Here is a 24,626-nt window from a genome sequence, read left to right on the forward strand (position 1 = left end):
AGCACTCTCCCCTAGCATTGGATGGGTAGTTAGGGGCAGAGAGCCCAGAACACTGTCAGTACCTCATCCCCACACACATCGCACACATATATACCTGTTCCCAGCATAGCAACACATCTTTACAGAGAAAATGATGCAATTTCTGAATTCACTCCCCACATATCCTCGCACACAAACACGTGTCCAAACTATACCCTCCACCCTAGATATATATAACCTCCCCCAAAATGCCCACACCCCACAACTGCCCTTATACACAAAATTGCCACACATTACCCTTCCACAGAATTCCCATACATACAAACCTACCCAAACAAATACATCTGTCCCCCAACACCCCTAGAAACCTACACATATCCACTTACATGTCCCCCACATACATATTCCCCCATACCTCACCAACCCCTCCACACACACATCCAATTTACACACAGCTCACAACAAATACACTTCCTCACAATCACATCTTTTTCCTACATATCGCCATATCCCCCAAAACACCCTACAACCCCCATACACACAACTGCCTATCCACCCAAACACCCCCCCCCTTCAGGACGGTTCCCAAGTTGGTATGCTGACTGCACATTCTGCCTGCAGACCCAGGCCTGACAGGCTGCATGTATCAATTCTTCTTCAGGGGCATCGGAGGCATTGATTAGTTGTCTAAACATGCCATTATGCTAAAAAAGGATTGAGAGATGGGGCGTATTTTGAAACATGTGCTTCTAAGTTTGGCTCAGTAGTATGAGGGTCTCATTATACGTTTATGATAATCATTTGTACTGTGGCTTTAGATCTGATGTGATTTCGTATTACTTCAGTACACAAAAAAGTGTGGATCTTTTACTTGTGAATATTTCAGGCTAATAATTTTGGCAAGACAATAATGAGGGATTTCAAGTATCCTATTGACTGGGTGAATATCTCATCAGGGCAAGCAAGGGAAGTAACATTTTTGGATGCCATAAATGAATGCTTCATAAAGTAGTAGTCCTGGAATTAACGAGAGGGGGGAACTACTTTATAATTGGTTCTCAGTGGATTGAAGGACCTAGTGGTCACCTGCTATTAGAAGGTATACCAATTGCATTAATTACACTATTAGGAGTTTGACTCACAGCTGCCACCTTCTGATTCAATTAAAAACACTGTACCAGTACTTCGGGTTGGAGGTCATGCGCTGAGCTCCAAAGCCAGCCGCCACAACTCTTGTTGCTGTTTCAAACACATCGTACGCAGAGCAGACTTCGTGTTTGTCACATTCAAGGCCCTGTTGAATTACCTTCTGGAAATCATCCTGAAACTGTTGTGGGAGGTGTTCCACCATATCCTGGACTTGTTTCCAGAGGTTTCTGGAGTATTGGCTCATACAGAGCTGATAGCAGGCGAGTCTGGCTGCCAACATGGAGCCCTGGAAGACCCTCTTTCCTACAGCATTCAGGGCTCTGTGGTCACAACCAGGAGGAGCCATAGCATGAGTACACAACCTCTTTGCTTTTTTTTTTTTTTTTTTTTTAAGGTGGATTCCACCACCACTGACTGGTGTGGAAGTTGACAGCGTTCAAATTCTGGGGTGGGTCGGACTAGATAGACAGCGTCAGACTTCCGGTTCACTGGAGGGATAGAGTTGGGGTGTTCCCAGAGTCAGACGACCAGCTCCTTGAATTTGTCATGCACTGGCACAGTCACCACTTCTTTAGGAGAATCAACAAATTGTAGGACTTCCAACATTTTATGCCTGGAATCCTGCTCTGTTAAGAGCTGGAAAGGCACTGATTCTGCCATGGCTTTTACAAACCCAGCAAAGGTCAAATCCTCTGGTGGGGACTTATGTCTCTCCTCCAGGGGAGAGGGTTTGGAAGGCAAGTTCTCAGAGTCCTCCGTCCAGGAAAAGGATGCCTCCCCCTCCCAAGGATCATAGGGGGCATCATCCTCAATATGTGTGCCTGGAGACCCTTGAGGTGGAGCTCCCTGTGGAGTTTTATGCTGAGACCCCAATGGTTTCGGTGGCACCAGGGGTACTGGTGCAGGCACCGAAGGCACTGGTAGAACCGGTGGGTGCACTGGCACCAAAGGCCCCATAGGCATCAGGGGCACTGGGGAAATCGGTGGCTCCGAAGGCATCGACCCCAAAGGTCCCAGGAGGATTAGCACAGGTCAGGATGCCTTGTGCGGCAATGGCGCCATCGACCCCAATGGTCCTTCCTCATCAGAGGAATCACTCACCGGGATAGCCACTAGTGGAGGCCGCATTGATGCTCCCTTCAATAACGAAGGGACTCAGGGTATTGGGGCAGCAGGTCAAGCTGCAACAAGGCGCAAGCACCAATGGAATCGGCTCCTGTGGCAGTGGCGGTCCTGGTGGAACCGGTGGCTCGACACTCTGCAGGGCCCAACCGACCGCCAGCTGTACATGTCTCTCCAACTCCTCCTCAAAGGCTGCCAAAGATAGGACAGCTGGTGGAGGAGGAGGTGGCGAAATCAGATTGACCCTGAAACCGTGGGGGAGATCTATACCCTTCACCAGCATTGGTGAGGATCGCTGTGGTCCTTCGGGCTGCTTGGCAAGCAGGGGGCAGCACGGATGATGCAGACGCCTTCCCGTGGTCTGACGCCAGTGATGACTAGGACCTGTGGCGATGTTTCCTGGATGGGACATACTTAGTTTTTGAATACTTGCCAGGTACCTGTAGCCTGGATTGGCCACTGTTGGAAACAGGATGCTGGATTTGATGGACCCTTGGTCTGACCCAGTATGCAAATTTCTTATGTTTTTATGGATTTTATCCGGTACTCTGCCCATTCTTTCCCTAAAGACAAGGGAGATGGTGAGGATCCCGGCCTGGATTGCAAGGAAACCGATCTTGGACAGTCCTCTGCATCTATTTCTAAGCCGGGGACCATTAGCGGAGGAGACACAGACGAGGTCGTGACTGAGATCTCCTTTCCCTTCGGCTTCAAAGTGTCTGACGCTGATGTTGACTGTTCTCATTTCTTGGCACCAAACAATTTCTTCATTTTATCAAGGCATGCCCAACAGCCTTTGGGGGTCATCTGGGCACAAGGATCGCAGCCATGGACATTATGTAATGCCCCCAGGCACAAGACACAGACCTCGTGGGGGTCCATGATGGACATAGTCTGGGGGCACTGGGACCAATGGCAGAAGCCGGATGACGCCATGAGAAAAAGAACGCAGCGTGCGGTCAGTGCCCGGTGGCCACTGGGAGGCGGCACTGTCAGTAATCAACCGCAAACCACAAGAAAACTTACCGTAGCATCGGAGAAAAATCCATGAAAAATGCAGAGGGACCCGCTGGGACTCAGGATGAGAAAAGGAGATAGTTTTCCACAGAAAAAGAGTGCAAGCTCCAGAGCTGCGAGGCTTCAGCTTCGCGGAAAAAGGAAGACCGAAGAGGGATCCCGTATGGACGTATGGAGAGGGGCATGCTGGGATGCTCAGTGTGTTTGTCAAAGTTTCTAGAAACTTTGACAAATATTTTCCGTGCCAGGCTCCATCTGATGATGTCACCCACGTGTGAGGACTACCATCCTGCTTGTCCTTGGAGAAGGTCTTAAGCCGTCTAAATAAAATGCAATCAAAGGTGTTGTTTTTTATTGGAGACTCACTTAAACGCTAAAGAAACCACTAACTTATTACGGAGATGAGTGGCCCAAGTCTTTTTTTGCTAAGGGCAATACCAAAAGTCATGGTGTCGCTATACTTATCCACAAAGCGATGTCCTTTCAACTGTTATAGATGGTGGCTGATCCAGATGGGAGATATGTCATAGCTTTGGAAAATTAATGGGTTCTATGGTTGTGTTAGTGTCAGCATATGCTCCTAATCAATATAACCATGCCTTTTTCACCTCACTTCTGACTCACATTTCTCAGCTGGGTGATTACCCTGTACTTCTGGGGGATGATCTCAATTGTACAGTAGACCCAGTTTTAGACAGACAGCCATCTTTGGGTGGGTACCCAATGGGGGACAATAAAGGTCCACAGTTTCTGTGTATGAACTTAAAACTGCTAGATCTCTGGCTAGTCCTATATCCGGGTGAGCGTGACTTCACCCATATACGGCAGGCTCATTCTACCAGGACCAGAATTGATTATTTGCTGATATCAGAACTTTTATTACCTCGGTTTCTTAAGGTCTCTATAGAAGATTTGATTATCTCAGACCACTTACTGGTCCTGAAGAGTTTTCAAAGTGGGGGACCCTAGGGGAAGAGAAAGTTGGAGAACGCCTGCAAATTTGCTGGATGACCCTGAGTTTCCCACATACCTGCAGCATAAATGGCAAGAATTTATGAATTTAAGAGGCAGCATTTGGATACTCCAGTGCTGTTCTGGGAAACTGCTAAAACAGTAATTAGGGGTGATATAATTAGTTATGTTAGCTATATGCGTAAGAAGCGAAATATGGATATTCTAACTTTGGAGAGGCAGCTACGCTACTGTAAAGATAGGATGATTAACAAAACTGATGCTGCTTTGATGAAGGAATATAAAGGCAAACAGAGTACCTTATGTTACATTTGGACCGCTAGAAGAGTAATCCCATCTTGAGGGGATTGTGTGCCCTTGGGCCTTGGCACGATCCTAGAAGAGTCCAAGACAGCACCGAGGGTTGGCGAGGCATGTCCCAGCATGGGTGAAGACAAAGTCTGACCCTCTGCCGGACCTGCATGCTTCTGGAAAGCCAACAACATTATCGGGCCGATACAGTACAGTGTGCTCCGGCGGAGCGCACTTTTAACCCGCATTTGGACGCACGTTTTCGATGCGCTAGCTTTACCCCTTATTCAGTAAGGGGTAATAGCGCGCCAAAAACGTGCGTCCAACTCCCTCCCCCCCCCACCAGAAACTAATAGCTCCCGCAACATGCAAATGCATGTTGATGACCCTATTAGTTATGCCCGCGCGATTCAGAAAATAAAATGTGCAGCCAAGCCGCACATTTTACTTTCAGAAATTAGCGCCTACCCAAAGGTAGGCGTTAATTTCTCTCGGCACCGAGAAAGTACACAGAAAAGCACCCTCCGACTTAATATCATGGCGATATTAAGTCGGAGGTCCCGAAAGTTAAAAAAAAAATTTGAAATCGGCCAGCGGCTTGAAAACCGGACGCTCAATTTTACCGGCGTCCGGTTTCTAAACCCGTGGCTGTCAGCGGGTTTGAGAACAGACGCCGGTAAAATTGAGCGTCGGCTATCAAACCCGCTAACAGCTGCCGCTTCTGTCAAAAAAGAGGCGCTAGGGACACTAGCGCGTCCCTAGCGCCTCCTTTTACCGCGGGCCCTAATTTAAATAAATTTATTTACTGAATCGCGCGCACAGGAGAGTGGCCTGTGCGCGCGCCGGGAGAGCGGGTGCTCGCCGGTTCTCCCGCGATTTTTACTGTATCAGCCTGTATGTTGGTTAGTGAACAGTCCTCCGACCGTTCCCAGCCCTTTCGGAGCTGCCGCTGGGTATCGGCAAGAAGCAGCAGGCCGGACTGAGGATGAGGCAGACGGAGGCCTTGTGACACAGAAGACTCAAGACGTGGACGAGAAGACTCTGGATGTGGACGAGGAGCTTGGAAGACTCTAGACGAGACGAGGAACTTGGAAGACTGTGGATGAGACGAGGAGCTGGGAAGGGTCAGACATTGGCACTGTCTCTTAGGGCGCCCTACACAGCCCACCGACACGGGCGGATCCAATGGGCTGGTCACAGACCACCCTGTCCCTGTAGCGTGCCCTACACAACCTGAAGAGGCTGGTCACAGACCATGTGGCAAGCGGGACAAGCGCAGGAAGGGAATCCAGCTGAGACGAAACTCCAATGACGAGAACAGGAACCAACGAGAGAGATTTACCCCAACAAGTTGTCATCTGGAGAACCAAAGGAGCTGGAGGGTCAGGAGGACTTGGAACGAGTGAAGGAGGAACAGGACCTCGGACCATCAGGAAGTCTGGAACATCAGGAAGTGGAACATCAGGAAGTGGAACATCAGGAAGTGGAACGCCAGGAATCTGGAACATCAGGAAAAGGAACATCAGGAAGTGGACTAGGAACCTCGGAACATGAAGACATGGAACATCAGGAAAACCACAAAAACTCAGGAACCAAGACGAGACATGGAGCTCCAACGAAGAACGAAGACCTGACGGAGCGCTGGAAGACGAGACTTCCAGGAGCGAAGAACTCCAATGCAAGGCAAAGCAGGACTGAAGGAGAAGCCCTCTTATAGGGATGAGACAGGAAGACATCATCAGGTGGGGCCCGGGGCATATCCGGCCGCAGGCCCTTTAAATCGTGAAGAGGCGCAGCCCGCACCTTAGGAACAGGAAGTCCAGCACTGAGGACAGTGGCCATGCTTGCCGCTGCATCGCTGGAGAGCAGAGCTGGGCCGCAGAGCAAGCCCCGTCGTCGGCAGCAGCTCCTGCTGCTGCAGGAGGGATCAAAGGCAGCTCCGGCCGCCAGGAGAGACTGGGGACTGCGGCCTCCGGGCCACAAAGATGGAGAGACGTCGGCTGTGGCCCCAGGCGCGATGAAACACGGCGGCAGTGCCCATCGAGTCGGAGAGGCACCCCGAAGTCTGCGGCTCCTGCCACGATGAAGACGACAAGCTAACTGTGGCTTCTGCAGCGAAGAACGTCAGCGGCTCCGTGCTGCGTTGGTAACAAAACAGTACAAGAGGTAAGAGACCTGCTCACGAGATGGGCACCGTGGGCAGGAATCATAACACCTTAAACTCTGCAGTATTTAAAATATCATTTATTTCAATTTGGAAATAAATTAGGGCGCCTGCTGGCTAATTTATTGAAAAGCCAGGACCTTCCCAAATTAATTTCCTCCCTTAAAACTAAGGATAGGAAATTGGTTACCGCTACAGTGGACATTGCACAAGTATTTCATGACTTTTAGCAGCTCTATGAGCCGATTCCATAGCCCCTGATGAAATATTTAAATTTCTTGAGGGTTTACAGTTTCCTGGCTTTACAGAGGAATCCCTATCACAGTTAAAGCTTCAAATAGAGGTGGATGAAATTAAAGAAGCTACCAAATCTCTGCCTTCTCTAAAGGCCATTTTTTTTTGTGGGGGGGGGGGGGGGGGGGGTTAACAAAATCTTATTAAATGACCTGCCTTTATTTTTGCAATGGCTATATGAAACTATGTCTGTAAATGGTAAAATGCCACAGGCGATGAAGGAAGCTACCATTGTGGTACTTCTAAAACCAGTCCAGGATGAACAGCTGCCATTGTCCTATCATCCTATTTCGCTTCTTAATTTAGATACAAAGATTTATGCTAAAATACTGGGTAATCGCTTGAAGTACTTATTGCCCACGTTGGTGTCTCCGGATAAGCGGGATTTGTCTATGGGAGGCATTCGACAGTCAATATACATAAGGTATATGCTGCTTTAGAAAGCTGCATGCACAAACCTCAGTCGGCCCCCTTACTAGTAAGTTGCGATGCCGAAAATGCCTTCGATAGAGTGGCCTGGCCTTTTCTTTTGATGGTGTTGCGTAAATTTGGATTTGAAGGGTGAATTTATAAATATATCACTCTTTTATATACTTGTCCCATGGCTAGAATTTTAGTAAATGGCCGAATGTCTGAGTCCTCTTTGTGGAAAAGGTCTAGGTAAGGATGCTCTCTACCCCCGTTATTGTTCATTTTGATTGTTGAACCACTCAATATTAAATTACGTCAGATGGGAGATGTTACTGGGATATCCCTTGGCTCGTTTCAACTGAAAACTCTATTTGCCGATGATACTCTCTAATGCTAGTCCCAATACCTGTAGCGCTTCAGATCTTTTCAGCATTTCAATTATTTTCTGGCTTCAAGATTAATTTGGATAAAACAGAAGCGCTAGATATTACAGGCGCTTTGCAGCACAGCTGGGGAAATTTTCTAGTTAAATGGGTGGGTGTTACTAATAAATACTTAGGCATCCAAATCCACAGAAATCCTGCTTTTCTGTACTCTATTAATATTCCACCAACTATAGAGAAGCTGCGCCAAAAATTGGTGAGCTGGCAACTTCTTCCCCTTTCCTTTCAGGGGCACATTGCAGTCATTAAAATTATTATTGCTCCTAAATTGCTATATCTTCTACTGATGCTTCCCTTCTACCTTCGGGTTCCAGAGCAGTATGCCATACAACACATGTTGGGGGTGTTTATTTGGAGAGGGAAAAAAGCACATTTATTGTATACTAACAGCCCTGAAGGCAAAAAGGGGTATTGGGGTCCCAGATTTCAAGCTGTATAATTGAGCTTCCCATCTACGTTTTTTTAGGTGATTAATTGAATGCTACCTCCAATTATACGGATTATCGTCTCATTACTGCACTATATGCTCCCTTACATCTGTCTGCTGTTCTGCATGCTAGATTGGCGGATTTGCTGAGTTTTCCAAGGTTCTCTAAATTAATTCAATTAGCACGTGAACATGGGTGTCACTTCAAAAGCAAATGGCCTTACCATTACCTGTGTCCCTACAACTGCCCTTGCGGGCGAATCCTAGGTTTCCCTTGTTGGCCTTGGCAGGAGTGAGGAACTTGCGAGTGTCCCTGGAATGTATTTTACAAGAGTTTATCAACCCAGGCTTGGGGAAATTATACTCATTTGCAGAAGGCAGAGAGAAGTTAGGGTTCCAAGAGGGTCATATTTTATTGTATGGCCAAATGAGGGCATGTTTTCATGAACTCATATCAGCTGAACATAGGGAGCTGGAGAACTCTTCTTATTCTGCATTACTAAACTGTTCCATTCTCCAAAATATAAAATCATATTCCATATATGAAACGCTGGAGGCAAAATGGCAGAACAATATTGTACAAGACTTAGAAGTGCTTATAAAAACATAAGAACTTGCCATGCTAGGTCAGACCAAGGGTCCATCAAGCCCAGCATCCTGTTTCCAACAGAGGCCAAACCAGGCCACAAGAACCTGGCAATTACCCAAACACTAAGAAGATCCCATGCTACTGATGCAATTAATAGCAGTGGCTCTTCCCTAAGGGACAGATTTTAAAACCTGCGTGAGGGCGCAGATTTGTTCGCGCAACCCGGCGCGAACAAATCTATGCCCGAATTTTACAACATGCGCGTGTTATAAAATCCAGGGTCGGCGCGCGCAAGGCAGTGCACAATTGTGCAACTTGCGCGTGCCGAGCTGCGCAGTCTGCCTCCGTTCCCTCCGAGGCCCCCCCCCCCCTTACCTTTGTTGAAGAAGTTACGTGTGTCGGCCAACGGCCGGCCCCGCGATCCCGGGCACAGCAACAAATGTCCGCTGTGCCTGGAGGCTCAGGCCACACCCGCCCTGCCCCCCCGGACCGCCCATGCCCCGCCCCTTTTTGCAAGCACCGGGATATACGCGCGTCCCGGGGCTTGCACGCACCGCCGAGCCTATGAAAAGTAGGCTCGGCGCGCGGAGGGTGGGGGTTTAAGGGTTACGCACGTAACCCTTTTAAAATCCGCCCCTAAGTCAACTTGATTAATAGCAGTTAATGGACTTCTCCTCCAAGAACTTATCCAAACCTTTTTTGAACCCAGCTACACTAACTGCACTAACCACATCCTCTGGCAACAAATTCCAGAGCTTTATTGTGCGTTGAGTGATAAAGAATTTTCTCCAATTAGTCTTCAAAGTGCTACTTGCTAACTTCATGGAATGTCCCCTAGTCCTTCTATTATTCAAAAGTGTAAATAACCGAGTCACATCTACTCGTTCAAGACCTCTCATGATCTTAAAGACCTCTATCATATCCCCCCTCAGCTTATGTTACGTGATTGCTATGCCTCGATTCCCAAATTATCCAGAAATATAGCTCTCAGAGTTACAAACTAAGATTTTTAATTGGACAGTTTTCTTGCCTTTACGGGCTTATAAAGTAGGTGCCTGAAATGTGGCATCTTTTATGCATTGTCTGTGGCATTGCAAACCCATATATGCTTTTTGGGAATTGATATGGGGCCAACTTGGGCATATTCTGCAAGTTGATGTTCATTGGTCTTGCTCCTTTTATATTCTTAATAATGATGTGGGAGATGAAAGCGTAAATGATATCATCATGTTAGCTTCTAAAGTTTGACTGCAAAAAGTGTATTCTTCTCCAGTGGCTCAAGACAGCACCTCTATCGTTAGAGCTGTGGCACTCCCTTATGACTGAACTTTCCAGCTTAAATATGGCTCCCAATATCGACATTTCTCCAGGAAGAAGAAACTTATTTATGGATGTCTGGTATCCTTTTTTCTAGATCTTTGCCAGACTCCCTGCAGATGTTGTGTCCTTTGATTGATTGATTATCCAGGGATTATAGATATCTGGGTCCCAAATTAGTTACTTGCTCCTTTTATCTGTAGAGGCAGCCCACTGCTCCCTCTTCTGGGGGAATATAGTTCATACTAAGCTCCAACCTCCCTCGCTGATCTTCTTTTTCTTCTCATTGTCAGGGGTGGGTGGGAGAGATGGGTGCATACCTGCAAAAAGCTTTGTAGGAATGCCAGCCTGTTTCAGCATACTTTGTTGAATTCATGTCTTTATGTGGTATTCCTCAATAAAGATATAGTGAAAAAAAAATTAATGTACATCCCTAATAAGCAGGGATCAGAAATTTGTCATGGGTTCACTACTGCTGATTTGGCTATGGAGGGGGAAGGGTATTTTTCATATATTTTGTTTTACTCTCCCCTCAAAAGCAGCTTCTCTGTCTTCCCCCTCCCCCCATTAGCAGTTGTTGGCTAGATGCTGCTGCCAAACTGCTATGCCCCAGAAGAGCATAATTATTTGCTCCCTGTAGTCTTGTCAAATTATGGGGCACTGGTATGGTTCAAACCACTAGACTGGTCCGCTGGCAGAAGAGGCAGATGCAGGTAAGTGCACTTTCCTGGGAGGGAGACCTGGAGAACATTCCTGGGAGGGAGACCTGGAGACTGGAGTGTTAATCCAGAGGAGTAGCAGTGTGCCCACTCTCCCTATGTTCAGTGACAGGATATGATGGATCTGAAAGTAAAAACAGTGACTCAGTAACCCTTGCAGCCATCTGCTGCTCTTCCTGGTGGAGCATGGAAACAATGGTCAGATTTTGCAAGTTGTGGCTCCTGACCAACATTCCATATTTAGTTAGGAAGAGTCCTCATTTTACATTTTTTTCATGATTTATTGCTAGTTATTTATCCCTGATCATAAAACCCATGAGTTGCCATAGGGTGAAAGATAAAAAACAAACCATACTAAATTACCTTTGTTTTGTTTCAAAACAAAAGGCAAGAAAGACCTTTTTAATTTTGTAAGTAAAATTTCAAAGAGACTTGTATCGTTTCGAAAGCTCATGAACTACTATACTGTGCAAGGGGAGGGAGCTTTGCTGCTCTTCAGCTATTCTACAAGTCCATTTGGGAGATACTGACTCCACTCCTCCTGCTCACATCACAGGCTGACAGTAAAAGCCAGCCTGCTGTGGAGGCAGTACATGTCTGGTGGGTCGTCTCTTGGAAAGAGAATCGGGCACGTTTGAACCAATCATGCTGTTTTTATGTTATGGAGTTACTCTTAGTAGGGGGAGATTTGCGTAAGATATCTTGATGTTTTTCCAGTTTATTGAGGTTATCTCTGGGTGCTGTAAAGTTCCTGGGTTCTATGAAGTTTTGGGGGATTGGTAGCTTGTGGATTTCATAACGATGAGGCTGTCTTTAAACTGGATAAGATGTGAGGTTTTGGGTTTTTTTTTAGTATATTTGTAGTATATTTATTATTATTATAATTATGTTTGATCTTTTTCTTTAATGAGAGGGGGCATGAGTTCCAACTGTGTGATATGGTATTATTACTATTTGCTTAGTTTATTTTTTTGTTTATGAACTGTATTTTTATAAAATGTATTATGAAATGTTTCTTAAACTGCTGAATTTGTTTATTTAAAAAGTTATAACCCACACATATACAATTCTGTAAGCTGCTTAGGGCAATAACATGTTTTTCAATGTTTTTGTTCATATTCCATCTTTCATAATTCTTCAAAGAAAATTACATTCAGGTATGTAGGTTTTTTTTAGCCCCACAGGATTATATAATCTAAGAGCCTGATTTACTAAGGTTTTTCTCCCATTCTGTGTCTATGGGACTATTACTTAATAAATGAGGCCCTGCATTTGTATCTGAGGCAATGGAGAGTGAAGTGACTTACTCAAGTTCACAAGAAATTTTAGTGATGTTTGAATCCTGGCTTCCCCGGTTTACAGCCTGTTGCTCTAACCATTAGTATTCTACTCCACTCCTATTAGATTCTATTAAATCTGTTCCCTGCCATCCTTGATTAGACAGGGTATAAATCTAATAGAACAATCAAGAATATCACAACTTAAGATTACATTTTCTCCAGAACTTATATCTACTAGAACTGCACTACAGTAACTAAAACACAAAATGGACTCTGGCCAAGTGATTATAACAGCCAAGCTGTTATATATACCATAAATATTCAGAGAAAACAGCTGAAGTTTAAGCTTATTATCTTCAGAAATGTATCTGTGTTAGTAATGCATGTTAAGCATTTTCAGTATACTAGATAATTTAACTGCAAAAAGTACTTACATTTAGATTTCTGTCCCAGATTTGGATGGTCCCATCTTGGCAGCCAGCTGCAATAAGTTTACCATCTCTGCTGTATGCACAGCATGTAGGAATTACTTTTTTACCTTGCATGGATCGTGGTTTGAATATATTTTTATGCTTCTTTTCATTGTTAACATCCCAAGTCCTCACAGTCCTAACAAAAGATCCAGATAGACACATTAGTTTATAAGTAATAAAAACATATTAGAGAATTCATAGAACAATACAGCACTGACAGAAATTTATGACAAAAGAATTGGTTTCACATGTGGTACCTATACGAAAAAAAAACAAAGAACCAGAAAGCAAAGAACAAAAAACACCCAAAAATAAACATATTACATAAGAACATAAGACTTGCCATGGTGGTCAGACCAATAGTTCATCAAGTCAAGCATTTTATCTCTGACAGTGGCCAATCCAGGTTATTTGTGTTACGTCTGTCGGTCGCAGACGGCTGCGACTTCTCATGCTCACCTCCTTTTTCCCCGCTCCATCTGTCTAGGAAGAATGGCGGTGTCTGCCAGTTCACGCCGACCTCTCCGGCGTTCCCGGGGACAGCGTGGTTGCTGCCGGCCCGCCATCTTGGACCTGGAGTTACCTAGGCATGCGCGAGCAAAGGGCCTTATTTGAATACATCATGGCGGGAACCTCTGGAGCGTCCCCAACCCGATGACATCAATGCCCTAGCATATTTAATGGAGCTAGCCCTTGCCTTCCTTGAGTTAGCAAGGAGTTCAGTCTTGCTGTACTCTGCTCATTCAAGGGATTTCCTGTTCCTGTTACAGCCTTGCAATTGGATGAACTGAGTACCCGCTCCTCGGGGGCTCCCCTACGTTCACGGCTATCTGCTCCTTGGAGGGCCTTCCTGCCGAACTGCTACTGATCTGCTTCCCTGATCTACTTGCTCCAAGAACCACCGACTGTGAGTACTTCTACAGACATCATCTTTTCTGGACAACACTGAGGAACCTATGCGGTGTACCCCAATCTTCAGGCCACTACCGCCCTTCTTCAGTGAAAGCCTATTCACATTCCTACTCTTCAGTATTCCTGCTCATCATCTGCACAGGACTGCGTCCAAGTCTGGCATCGCTACCAACATCTACAGTACAGACTTCCTTGGCATACCCCGCTCCGTGGGCCACTACCGGATATGTATCCTGAGGTGCCTACTCTCGTCAGAAGGTGTCTCCGGCGTACCCTGCTCCATGGGCCACTATCGGAGCTTCTCCACTGTATCTCATTCTGGGTAACTCCCATTGCCCAGGACTGTGCTTCTTCTGCTAATACTGTGGACATCACTTTTCTTCCTATATTAATAAAGGTTCTGTTTCTAGCTGTGTGCCACGCCACTGAGACTGCACCTGCTGATGGTGGGACTCACATGGCTCCTCCCTGTGGGCGGAGACATCGCTCATCTCAGCCCAGGGGTTCACATCCTTCCCTAAATATAACAATTTGAAAGTACCCAGCACATCTTAATGGAAAATCCCTTTCCCTGTTGATCACTCTCAAATATAGGAGATGGTGATCCTCATGCCTGCCTGGCTAAGTATTAATAACCTGTCCTCTAGAAACTTGTCCAAAACTTTTTTAAACTAGTTGATACAATTAAACTTGAACATATCCTCTGCCTACTGATTCCACTGCTTAATTATGAAGTCTTAAAAATATTTTCTTAAATTGGTTTTAAATCTGTACCAAGTTAGTTTCATGGAGTGTCTCCTAATGCTAGCACTATATGAAAGATTAAATAAGAGAGATCCAAGATAGTCCCTCGGGTATAGCAGCAGCATTCAGAAGCTCCATGCGATAAGCTAGCTAGCTTTCTCTTAGATTTTTATAGTTGTATATGAGGGTCAAGAGAAAGAGCAAGGTGAAGGAATTCTCTTCCAAACCTACAATGTGGGTCCAGCCAATGAGCAAGTGTTTTATGATCCGGACCGCTAGTAAAGCATCAGAGATCTCTGTTTCTGCGATAGCTGAAGAAGCCATTCCCTGGCTGGAACTTGAAACATAGTCCACATGAATGTGCGCAATATCTGGCCTCCGGCAGCACTAAGGAAAGTGGCAGTCAGGGATGGCTCTATTATTAGGCAGAGTGTGGTTGTCACCTTTGTCCATCCTGTTGCTACAGAAAGTACAGTTTAGACTTCATTGCTGTGCACCAGTCCAGCACATAGCACGTAGCCAGAAAGGTTCATACGCATATGGCAATTTTTCACAAAAAGGGAACAAAGAGATCCCTTCTGAACATGTGTAGACTCAAGAGGTATAAAATCCCAGCCCATCATACCCCAAGCAGATTCCCTGCTCAGAACCGAGGTTAGGGGGGTCTCTAGTGCTGATTTTGTCTTCGAAAAGAGAACTCACTTTGCTGATTTACCCATCCGGAGGTAAAGAGATGCCTTTCAGGTAAAGGTGACAGTATCTGCTAGGCTTTGTATAAAATTATACCCTATTAGTTAGGGAATTTACTTTTGCATATTGTGCTGATATATTGTATATATTGTGTTTTGTCATTTTGTCTCAGATGTTCTCATTAGTCACCTGTTGTGTGTATGTGTGTGTATATACACACACATACACACACATATATATATAATTGCTGTATTTTCACTAGCGTTCTCATTAGGCCTAGTTTTGTTTTGTACATATATTACACAGAAAAATATAGCTTTTCATTATTTCACAAAAAAAGACAGTGAGTGTTGTTATTTTTCTTAGTCAGTTCAGTAATACAAACCACAAGGCAAATACAAATACTAAGCCCGAATCAACCCACAATGTGTCATTGTGGTAAAGGTCATGCTGTCCCTACTTAGCTAATGGGGTGAAAGTAGAGGGCTAGACAGCACAGAGAAAACCCAGGAGTCAGGAGCAACCCCTCAGCACTCCTCTAGGCAAGGCAGATGGGTGTGGAGGTGGAAGGGATTAAGCCCAAAGGTCTTGGGTTCCTAGGGGGCCATCTGAGAAGGATGTGGACAACCTAGATTGGGAAGAGGCTGAGCTGAAAGAAGGAATAGTTGATTCCCAGGTGGAGGCAGAACCAGAGCTGATGGAAGTACAGGAGGAAGAGACTCCTGGGGTGAGCTACAGAGGGGAAGAAGCAAGTGAGCTGCCTGAGAACATTTATTTTATTTAAACGTTTTTATATACCGACGTTTGTTGGGAACATCACATCGGTTTACACTGAAACATGAATGTAGCATAAAAGGCTTTACAGGGAACTGAATGATAATTTTAAACAAGTTAGAACAAAAATTTAGAATAGGGGTTGTAAAAACGTTAGAACAGTGATTGAGATAAGGGGGGGACCAAAAATTTACAGTATATACAGGAATACCTTAATATCTACAATTTAAACAGTACCTAGATGATTACAGTATAAACAGTATAAATAGTATCTAGATGATTCAGTATTAAGAGTGCCTTAATATCTACAGTTTAAACAGTATCTAGATGATTACAGAATAACAAGCAAAGTAAGGGGGATTAGAAGTAAACAGAATCTAGATGAAAGGCGTAAAGGAGTAAGAGAGTAAAGAAGTAAAGGAGAAAAGAGTAAACAGTATATAGATGATAACAGTGTAACAATCATAGTAAAAGGTGGAGTGGACCTTTCTGGAAGGAGTAAGAAGTGGGTCAGAGAAATTGGAAAGGGGGCATTAATTGAGGGGGATTAAAGTGTAGCAAAGAGAGGGAAGTTAAGAGAAGAGGTGGGAGGGGAGCGGTATATGGGGAAAGCAGAAGGGAGGGGAGAACGGGGTTAGGGACGATGTTGATGGGAGGGATTGGCTTGTAAGGAGGGGTTAGAGAGAAGGATCAGGAATATGCCTGTCTGAATAGCCAGGTTTTTAGTTTCTGTTTACATTTTTTTGGGCAGAGTTCTTGGCGTAGTTCTACTGGCATGGTATTCCATAGAGCAGGTCCTGCAATGGAGAGTGCACGATCTTTGGTGGTAGCGAGGTTAGTGAGTTTGGGTGACAGAGTGTGCAGTGTTGCCAGGCATTGATTTCTGGTTGGTCTTGTGATGGTGCGAAATTGTAAGGCGTCATTGAACCATTGCATATTATAGTTGTGTAAAGATTTATGTATGATGGTGAGGGTCTTGTATAGGATCCAAGATGAGATTGGGAGCCAGTGTAGTTCCTTGAGGACAGGTGAGATGTGTTCGTTTTTATGGGTATTGGTGTGGATAGGGGCGGCAGCATTTTGAAGCATTTGGGGGGGGTGGATTGTGTTTTTGGGTAGGCCTAGTAGGAGGGCCTAGTAGGGGTTACAGTAATCAAACTGATGGTTTTCCAAAGAGTGGACTGTAAGATAAAGTCCTGCAGCTTTACCAAGTTGGTGTTAGAGGAATGTAAGAATTATTTTTCTTTTGCAATAACTGAATTAACTGTCTTGCCAAAGATTGGCCTGAAAGATAAAGACCTGCAGTATTACCAAACCATTCTCCATTGATTGCTACTGAGGACTGGTGCTGAAAGAAAATAGTTTTTTTTAAATGAAGTCATTTGATTGTTTCCAAGGATGGAACTAAAAAGCCAAAGGTTACAGCCATTGTAAGAGGTAGCGTCGCTGAGTACTATAGAAATGTGAGGCTCCCCAAAGTAGTTAACTCCTGATTTGCAGTTGCCTTTCCCAATTGTAGGCACTGGATCCTAAAAAGAAGGAGCAAGTTACCTGAGGAAAAGGGAATCAAAGGACCACAGGAATCAGCTGCCAATTTATGAGGAAAAGTGATGTTTCCGTTTTTCTATTTTTGCACGCATACAGAGCCTGGCTTCAGTTTTTGTTTGTACTTTATGTTCTCTTTCTTTTGTATTTCTTCTGTCTCTATTCTGTATGGGTACCCTAGGTGAAGTATTCTGCTACAATGTAGCTTCTGTGTAGGGGCATATAGTAGGCTGGTGTCATGCTGACTAGTAGTGAGCTCTTGGGCTGCTAAGTTGCCACTACCTATTTTGTGCAAGCACAAGATAGGCCTTATCAGGCAGAAGCTGACTTGCTAGGAGACAATATTCTGCCTGACCAACTACCTCCCCCCCCTTTGGGTTGAGTCCTTAGGTTCTAGCAGTTAGCAGAATTTGCAGGCTGAAGATGAAGCAAAATTGAGGTCAGGGAAGACAGAAGATGAAGCAGAAGTCAAGGTCCAATCTGAGGTCAGATGACAAGAGATCAAACTAGGGCAGACACAACGCAGGAAGGACGGGGAAGCAGGCGAGGAATGTAATATGAGTCACAGAAGAGGACCAGAAACAGAGTAGTAATGCAGGAGCTAGGAGGAATATAGAACAAGCAGATGAACAAGTCAAAAAGGAACAGGAAAGAGATTGGAACGCCGGACAAGCGGGAACAGCAACAAGGCAGGAATTCTGGGCAGCTAGCACTGCTGAAGGCAGAAGACTTGTTGCGAAGGTCTTGGCAGAGTGCAGAGGTGGAGGTGGGGGGTTAAATCCCTGTGCGGGGCTGATGTCATCAGCTGATGCAGAGAAGGATTTCGTGCCATGAAAGCCATAAAAGCCCTGATATGCATGTGCATGCTTAGGGATGATATTGAAAGGGGCAGGCCGGCTGCAGCGTAGCTGTTGTGGTCAGCCAAGCGTAACAGTACCCCCCCCCCCCCATCCCCTGGGTTTGGGCTTGTAGGGAAATAGTAGCCTGTGGAACATTTTGATTAATTGATGAGCTTGAAGGTTGTTGGCCCGTTCCCACGAGTTTTCTTATGGGCCGTAGCCCTTCCAAGAAATTAAGTAGTATGGTTTGCCCTGTATTCTCTTGGCATCCAGAGTATCCCGAACTTTGAATTTGGTAACAGGGTCAGTGGAAACCATTATGGATGTTGCTCTTCCATTTAAGAATCACAGGCTTTAACAAGGAGATGTAGAAGGTGTTATGCATACATAAGGAAGGAGGCAGTTTTAATTGGTAAATGATGGTTCCCAGCTGTTTCAGAATAGTGTATGAGCCAATAAAAGGAGGGCCGAACTTTGAAGAAGGTTCTGGGTACTTAGCCACATCAAAGTCCCTGGTACAAATACAGGTGCGGGGTGCCTCTTCTTGTAAGCCTTCTATTTGTAAGCTTTACCAGTTTTAATAAAAATTTGATGAATATTCTGCCAGGTTTCCAAAAGGTCAGATAATGCACTTGGTTGGCTACTAATGCTGCTATGGTCACAGGTACAGAAAGAGGCACTAGGATGTCTACTATGGATTATGAAGAAAGGTGATGTTCTTGAAGTTTCTTGGATGTGGTTTTTGTAACAAAATTCTGCCCATGACAATAATGGGGCCCAGTCGTTCTGATATTCAGAGACATAAGCCTGAAGGAAAGCTTTCAGAGTCTGATTGGTTCTCTCCATTAATCCATTAGTTTGGGGGTGATATGCTGAAGAGAAGTCAAGAGACACATCAAGCTTTTTACAGAGACTCCTCCAAAATTTTGAGGTGATCCGAACCCCCTGGTTGCTCAGAATGTGCTCGTGTAAGCCATGTAGTTGAAAGATTTCTTTAAATAATTGATGTGACCCCATTTAAGGACCTTACCAGAGGTTTTTCCCACAGGAATGGAGAAGGAGGTGGCAACAAGCACCCTAGCTAGATCTAAGATGAACTGTGGTTTGGGGGTAACCTCGGATTGGTCGAATGAGCACAAGAGGGCATCTGCCTTGAAATTTTTCTCAGCCAGGCGAAAAGTTAAGCAAAATCAAATCTACTGAAGAATAGTGACTATCAAACTTGTCTGAGGTTGAGTCTCTTGGCATCTTGAAGATAAAGGAGGTTTTTGTGTGTTTGTTGTGATAGTGAAGGGATGTCTGGCTTCTTCTACGAGATGGTGCTTGATTGCTACAAGCTCCCAATTCTCAATGGTGTAGTTCTTTTCTGCTGAAAAGAACTTCCTGGAAAAGAATGAGCAAGGGCACAGTTTACCATCTAAGGCTGCCTGAGAGAGAACTGCTCCTGCACCAATGGAAGACGTCCACCTTGAAGCAGAAGTGTTGGTCTGGGTTGGGGTGTTGGATGATGGATGTGGTCTCAAAGGCCTCATGAAGACTCGGGCGGCATCTTCAGGCCAGTCTTTCAGAGAGGGCCCTTTATGTGTAAGAGCTATAAGGGGCACCATGAGTAAGGAACAGTGAGGAATAAATTGTCAGTAATAGTTTGAGAATCCCAAGAAGCGTTGCAAGGCCTTGAGTCCCATTGGATGGGTCCATTTTCTGATGGCCGACAGTTTGTCAGGATATATTTTCAGACCCTCAGCTAAGATAATATAACCCAATAAGGGTAGTTCTGAGTTATCAAAGGAGCATTTTTCCAACTTTTTGTATCGACTGTTTTCATGGAATCAATGGAGGACCATTCTCACTAGAGAACAATGCTATGCGAGATCCTGGGAAAAGCTTATAATATCGTCCAAATATACCAGAATGCACTTCTGCAGGAGGTCTCTGAAGATCTTGTTTATGAAAGTTTGAAATTTAACAGAGGCATTGGCTGATCCAAAGGGCATAATGAGATATTTGTACTATACCTCATGTTAAATGTGGTCCTTTCACTCACCTCAAAGATCCAGTTTAGTGAAGATCTTAGCGGTGTAGAGACAATCAAAGAGTTCAGAAAAAGGGGGTAATGGATGTTTGTTCTTATCAGTGAAAAAATTTAGACCACGGTAATCAATGCAGGGCCTCAGAGATCCATTCTTAGCAAAGAAGAAGCCTGCTCCTGTCTGTGATGAGGCAAGATGGATAAAACCCTGCTCCAGGTTTTCCATAATGTACTCTGTCATTGCCTGGGTTTCTGGCATGGAGAAAGGATACACTATCATAAGGTGGTACCTTCCCCAGGTCGAGGTCGATAGGGCAGTCATACGATCAATAAGAGGGAAGGGCTTTGGCTTGTTTCTTGCTAAACATATCATGGAAGGCCACATAAGCTTGAGGGAGACTGGGTGATAACTGCAAGGTCTGATAATACTACGGTAGTGGGTGGGTTGAGCGGATTTGGGTCAATTCTGGACAGTAGAAGGTCTAGGATAGGATATCATCCGAGGACCTAACTATGGTGAGTCCATGTTGCTGGAACCATGGTAGGCCCAACACCACAGGACTGAAAGTGTGCCGGAGAAGGTAAAAAGAGATCTGCTCATGATAGAGGAGGCACACCCTGAAGGATATTGGTAGGGTAAATGTGGTGATCTTCCATGAAAAGATGAGCAGAGGACGGTTTAGTGGGTCCAAAGGAATGGCATACCAGCGAACCAAGGCTTCCTCAATTAAATTCCTTACACTACCCATGTTGATGAAGGTTTAAGTCAAGACATCTCAGTACTGGAATGGAGATGGACCAGCAGGATTATCCAGGAAAGAAGAGTGTTTCCAGAGGACAGTAGGGCAACCTCCCCTTCTCAGCTTCAGAAGGCAGGTGCTTATAAGATGTCCGGAGCCGGCACAGAAAAGGTACCACAGGTGTGTCTCATCCTCTGTGAGTCGAGAACGGCCTACTTGCATAGGCTCTTCATGAGTGGGCGTCAGATTGAGGTCCTTATCCATGATCAGAAGAGGTTGCTGGAAGCGGAGAGCAAGACATGGTACAGTGTGGGAACGGCTTCATTCTCTGGATTTTTTCTGAAACCTGATGTCAATCCCAGTGCACAGGGAGATCAAAGCATCCAAGGAGAAAGAAATGTCTTGCTCCGCAAGTTTATCTTTGATTTGGGTGGCCAGCCCCTGCAGAATATGGCTGTCAGGTTCTCTTCATTCCAACAAAGCTCTGCCGCCAGGGTCTGGAACTGAACAATATATTGCCCAACGGTTTGGGAGCCATGGCAGAGATGCAAGAGGCTGGCTGCAGCAGAAGAAGACTGGCCTGATTCCTTAAAACCCCAGTGGAAATGTTCCAGGAAATTGTCCAGGTTGTTCAACATGGAATGGTTTTGCTCCCATAAGGGAGATGCCCAGGCCAATGATTGTCCAGTGAGGAGAGAAATAATATAGGCCACCTTGACCCGGTCCGAGGCAAAGCTCATAGCCTGCAATTCAATGATGATCTGACATTGGTTCAAGAACTCTCTACAGGCTTTAGGGTTCCCATTGTCCGAGGATGGTGAAGACAGGACTCTATACGTGGAGGCTGCTGTTCCAGGGGTACTTGAGCATTGAGCAATGGTTAGGCCGTAATGCCCTCTGGGTAAAGAGAATCCAGGTATTGGCACAAGATCTGCATGGAGCCCGTGAGCTGCTGGACTTGCAAGGCCAATCCTTGCAGGAGCTGGAGTGCTGGCGACTCAGCAGAGCTCATGGCCTTCGCAATCTGACACACTGAATGGTAGTGCGCCCTTGGACTGCTACTAAGTTGCCACTGGCTGTTTTTTCCAAGCACAAGATGTGCCTTAACAGGAGGCAGCTGACTTGCCAGGAGTCATCTTCCGCCTGACCAACCATTTCCTCCTTGGGTTGAACTCTCAAATTCTGGCAGCTGGCAGGACTTTCAGCCTGAAGATGAAGCAATGTCGAGGTCCAATCCAAGGTTAGGGCAAGCAGAAGATGAAGCAGAGTTGAGGTCCAATTCATGTTCAGGTGACAAGGAGGCAAACCGGACAGAAACAACACAGGATGGACGGGGAAGCAGGACAATAACAGAACAAGAGTCACAGAAGAAGATCAGAAATGGAGCAAGAATGGAGGAACTAGCAGAAATTTGGAATAAGCAGGCATACAGGACAAACAGGAACAGGACCAAGGATGGAGCGCATGACAAGTGGGATCAGGAACATGTCAGGAATGCTGAGCAACCAAAACTGCTGGAGGCAGAAGACCTGTTGCGAAAGCACTAGCAGAATGCAGGGCAGGGGTTTAAATCCACTTACAGGGGTGATGTCATCAGCCAGAGCCAAGAAGGATTTTCTGCTATGGGAGCCATCTAGCCCTGATGTGTGTGAGTGTATGCCTAGGGTCAATGTCGAAGAAGGCAGGCCTGGTGGCTTTTCAGTGGGAAAGACTGACTGGCCATGGCATGGCTACGTGATAAGTCAAGCATAACAGTTGGCTTGTTCTGTTTTCATAATAGGTGTAGTATTGGTGTTTTAAGGCCAGGTGTAATATTTGCAGTGTTGCCGTTTTGTACGTAGGGTTGTTACTGTTTCAGTGCTGGCAGCTAGTACTGTTTTGGTATGGAAGGTTTACTATATTGTAATTCTAGCTCAGTTTATTCATGACTTTCTGAGGGCCAAGCCCAAACCCACTGCAATTTGCAATAGGCCTAATACCATAATGATTCCAAGTGTCTTTTTTGCTTTTTTTTTTGCAGGATTTCCTCATTGGCACCACAATAGTGCATGTAAGTATAATATACTTAATGTTGTAAGTGATATTTTTACCTCAGAAGACTGTTCTTTGAATAGCTTTTTATATGTAAAATATAATACTATAAATCCAGTTTTCAGGATATCCACAATGAATATGTGTGAGATAAACTTGAATGCAATAGAGGCAGTGCATGCGAATATCTCTCTTGCATATTCATTGTGAATATCCTGAAAACCTGACTGGCTGGGGGTCCCCCAGGGCATGTTTGGGATTCTCTGATCTAGACTTTACTGGGAAGTTAGAGAGCTCTGGAAGAAGAAATGAGCAGAGCAACAATGTTAGTTATCTTCTGTTTGGAGGCAGTTAAAGTGGATACTGAAATTATTTTTGAAATAAGGATTTCTTGTTTATGAATCAAAGTATGGGTGTTTCTTGATTTAACTAAAGCAAAAGCATTTTCTTCAGATGTGCCAAGAGGTTTTGGCCCTAAGGGCTGAATTTTTTCTTTGGCTCCTGTGTAAATGTTTGGCACAATACTTGTCTAATAAGTACATATTATTTGTAACCTAAGCAACTAAGAGCTTTTTTTATGTTCGAAAACTTCCTTAGTATTGATAGCCAATAACACAGCTCCTCCTCGGGATGACAATAAGATAACTGTGCACTATTAAGATATATTCTGCTAACCAGGTTGCCTTTTCTTTTTTTGTAATTTTCTTTTTATGCTGATGGATTTTTTTTTTACATTTAAATCTCTTTATTTACCTTGGACCTCTACCTTAAATTGTGGGCTACACTTTAAGAACAAATATGTATGGCTGCTTAATGTTCTGAGTTTTTTTTTTTTCTGTGAATTTTGGAAAATTGTTTCAATATTTCCAGTAAATGTATTCTTTTGAATGTATTTGAAATTTGCATTAAGAAAAAAAGGAAGGATAAATAACCATTCATTATTAATTAGCTCCACATCACTCATGATTTTGTAAATTTCTATAACTCCTCTCAGTCGTTTCTTCTCCAAGTTGAAAAGCTCTAAATTCTTTAGCCTTTTTTTACACAGGAACTATTTCATCCTGTTTATCATTTTTGTTGCCCTTCTACGTATCTTTTCTAGTTCTACTGTATCTTTTGATATGGGACACCAATATTCAAGGTGTGATTTCACTATAGAGCTATATAGAAGCATTACATTATTCTCAATTCCTATCCAAATAATTCCTAAGATATCATTTGCTTTCTTGAACACTACTGCTTAGGATCATGCAGTGCAAAGAAATTCATTTTGGTTCATTTTTGTGTTTCATGGTTTTATTCCAAATTTTTCACTTAGTTAATGCTTATTTAGATAAGCAGATAATTTAGATTCTGTTCATATCCCAAACTGAAATAAACATTTTACAAAACAACACAAAACAAAAATCCCCTGGGCCTCTCAAAGCCCTCCAAATGCTCTCCTACTCCACAAGAAAGATGTAACACCCAGGCCTACATGACAGGGCTGAGTCAAATTCAGCAAGGGCTTCCCCAGCCCCCTTTGTTCTTCTTCCTGACCCACAAAAAAAAAGATGCAGGACCCGGGCTTATCTGGCCAAATAACATAATGGCATCAGTCAGCTCTAAAACTGGCACCAGGGCTTCCAGTATTATTTTAAAAGCATTTTGGCAGGGCAGGAGCAACTGGGCATAA

At 44.6% G+C, this 24,626-nt stretch overlaps 1 protein-coding gene across 5 annotated transcripts in view; it reads right to left on the reverse strand.

Annotated features, from left to right (window-relative positions):
• Positions 1 to 24,626, reverse strand: part of WDR70 (WD repeat domain 70) — a 587,030-nt gene that overhangs the window by 319,376 nt on the left and 243,028 nt on the right. For all 5 annotated transcript variants that reach the window (XM_029578603.1, XM_029578594.1, XM_029578568.1 and 2 more), the window contains exon 10: positions 12,609 to 12,783. In XM_029578603.1, coding sequence (XP_029434463.1) covers positions 12,609 to 12,783 — 175 coding nt within the window. The remainder of the gene's footprint in view (positions 1 to 12,608; positions 12,784 to 24,626) is intronic.

The sequence above is a fragment of the Rhinatrema bivittatum genome, chromosome 1, assembly GCF_901001135.1.
Source record: "Rhinatrema bivittatum chromosome 1, aRhiBiv1.1, whole genome shotgun sequence".
Taxonomy (NCBI): Eukaryota; Metazoa; Chordata; class Amphibia; order Gymnophiona; family Rhinatrematidae; genus Rhinatrema; species Rhinatrema bivittatum.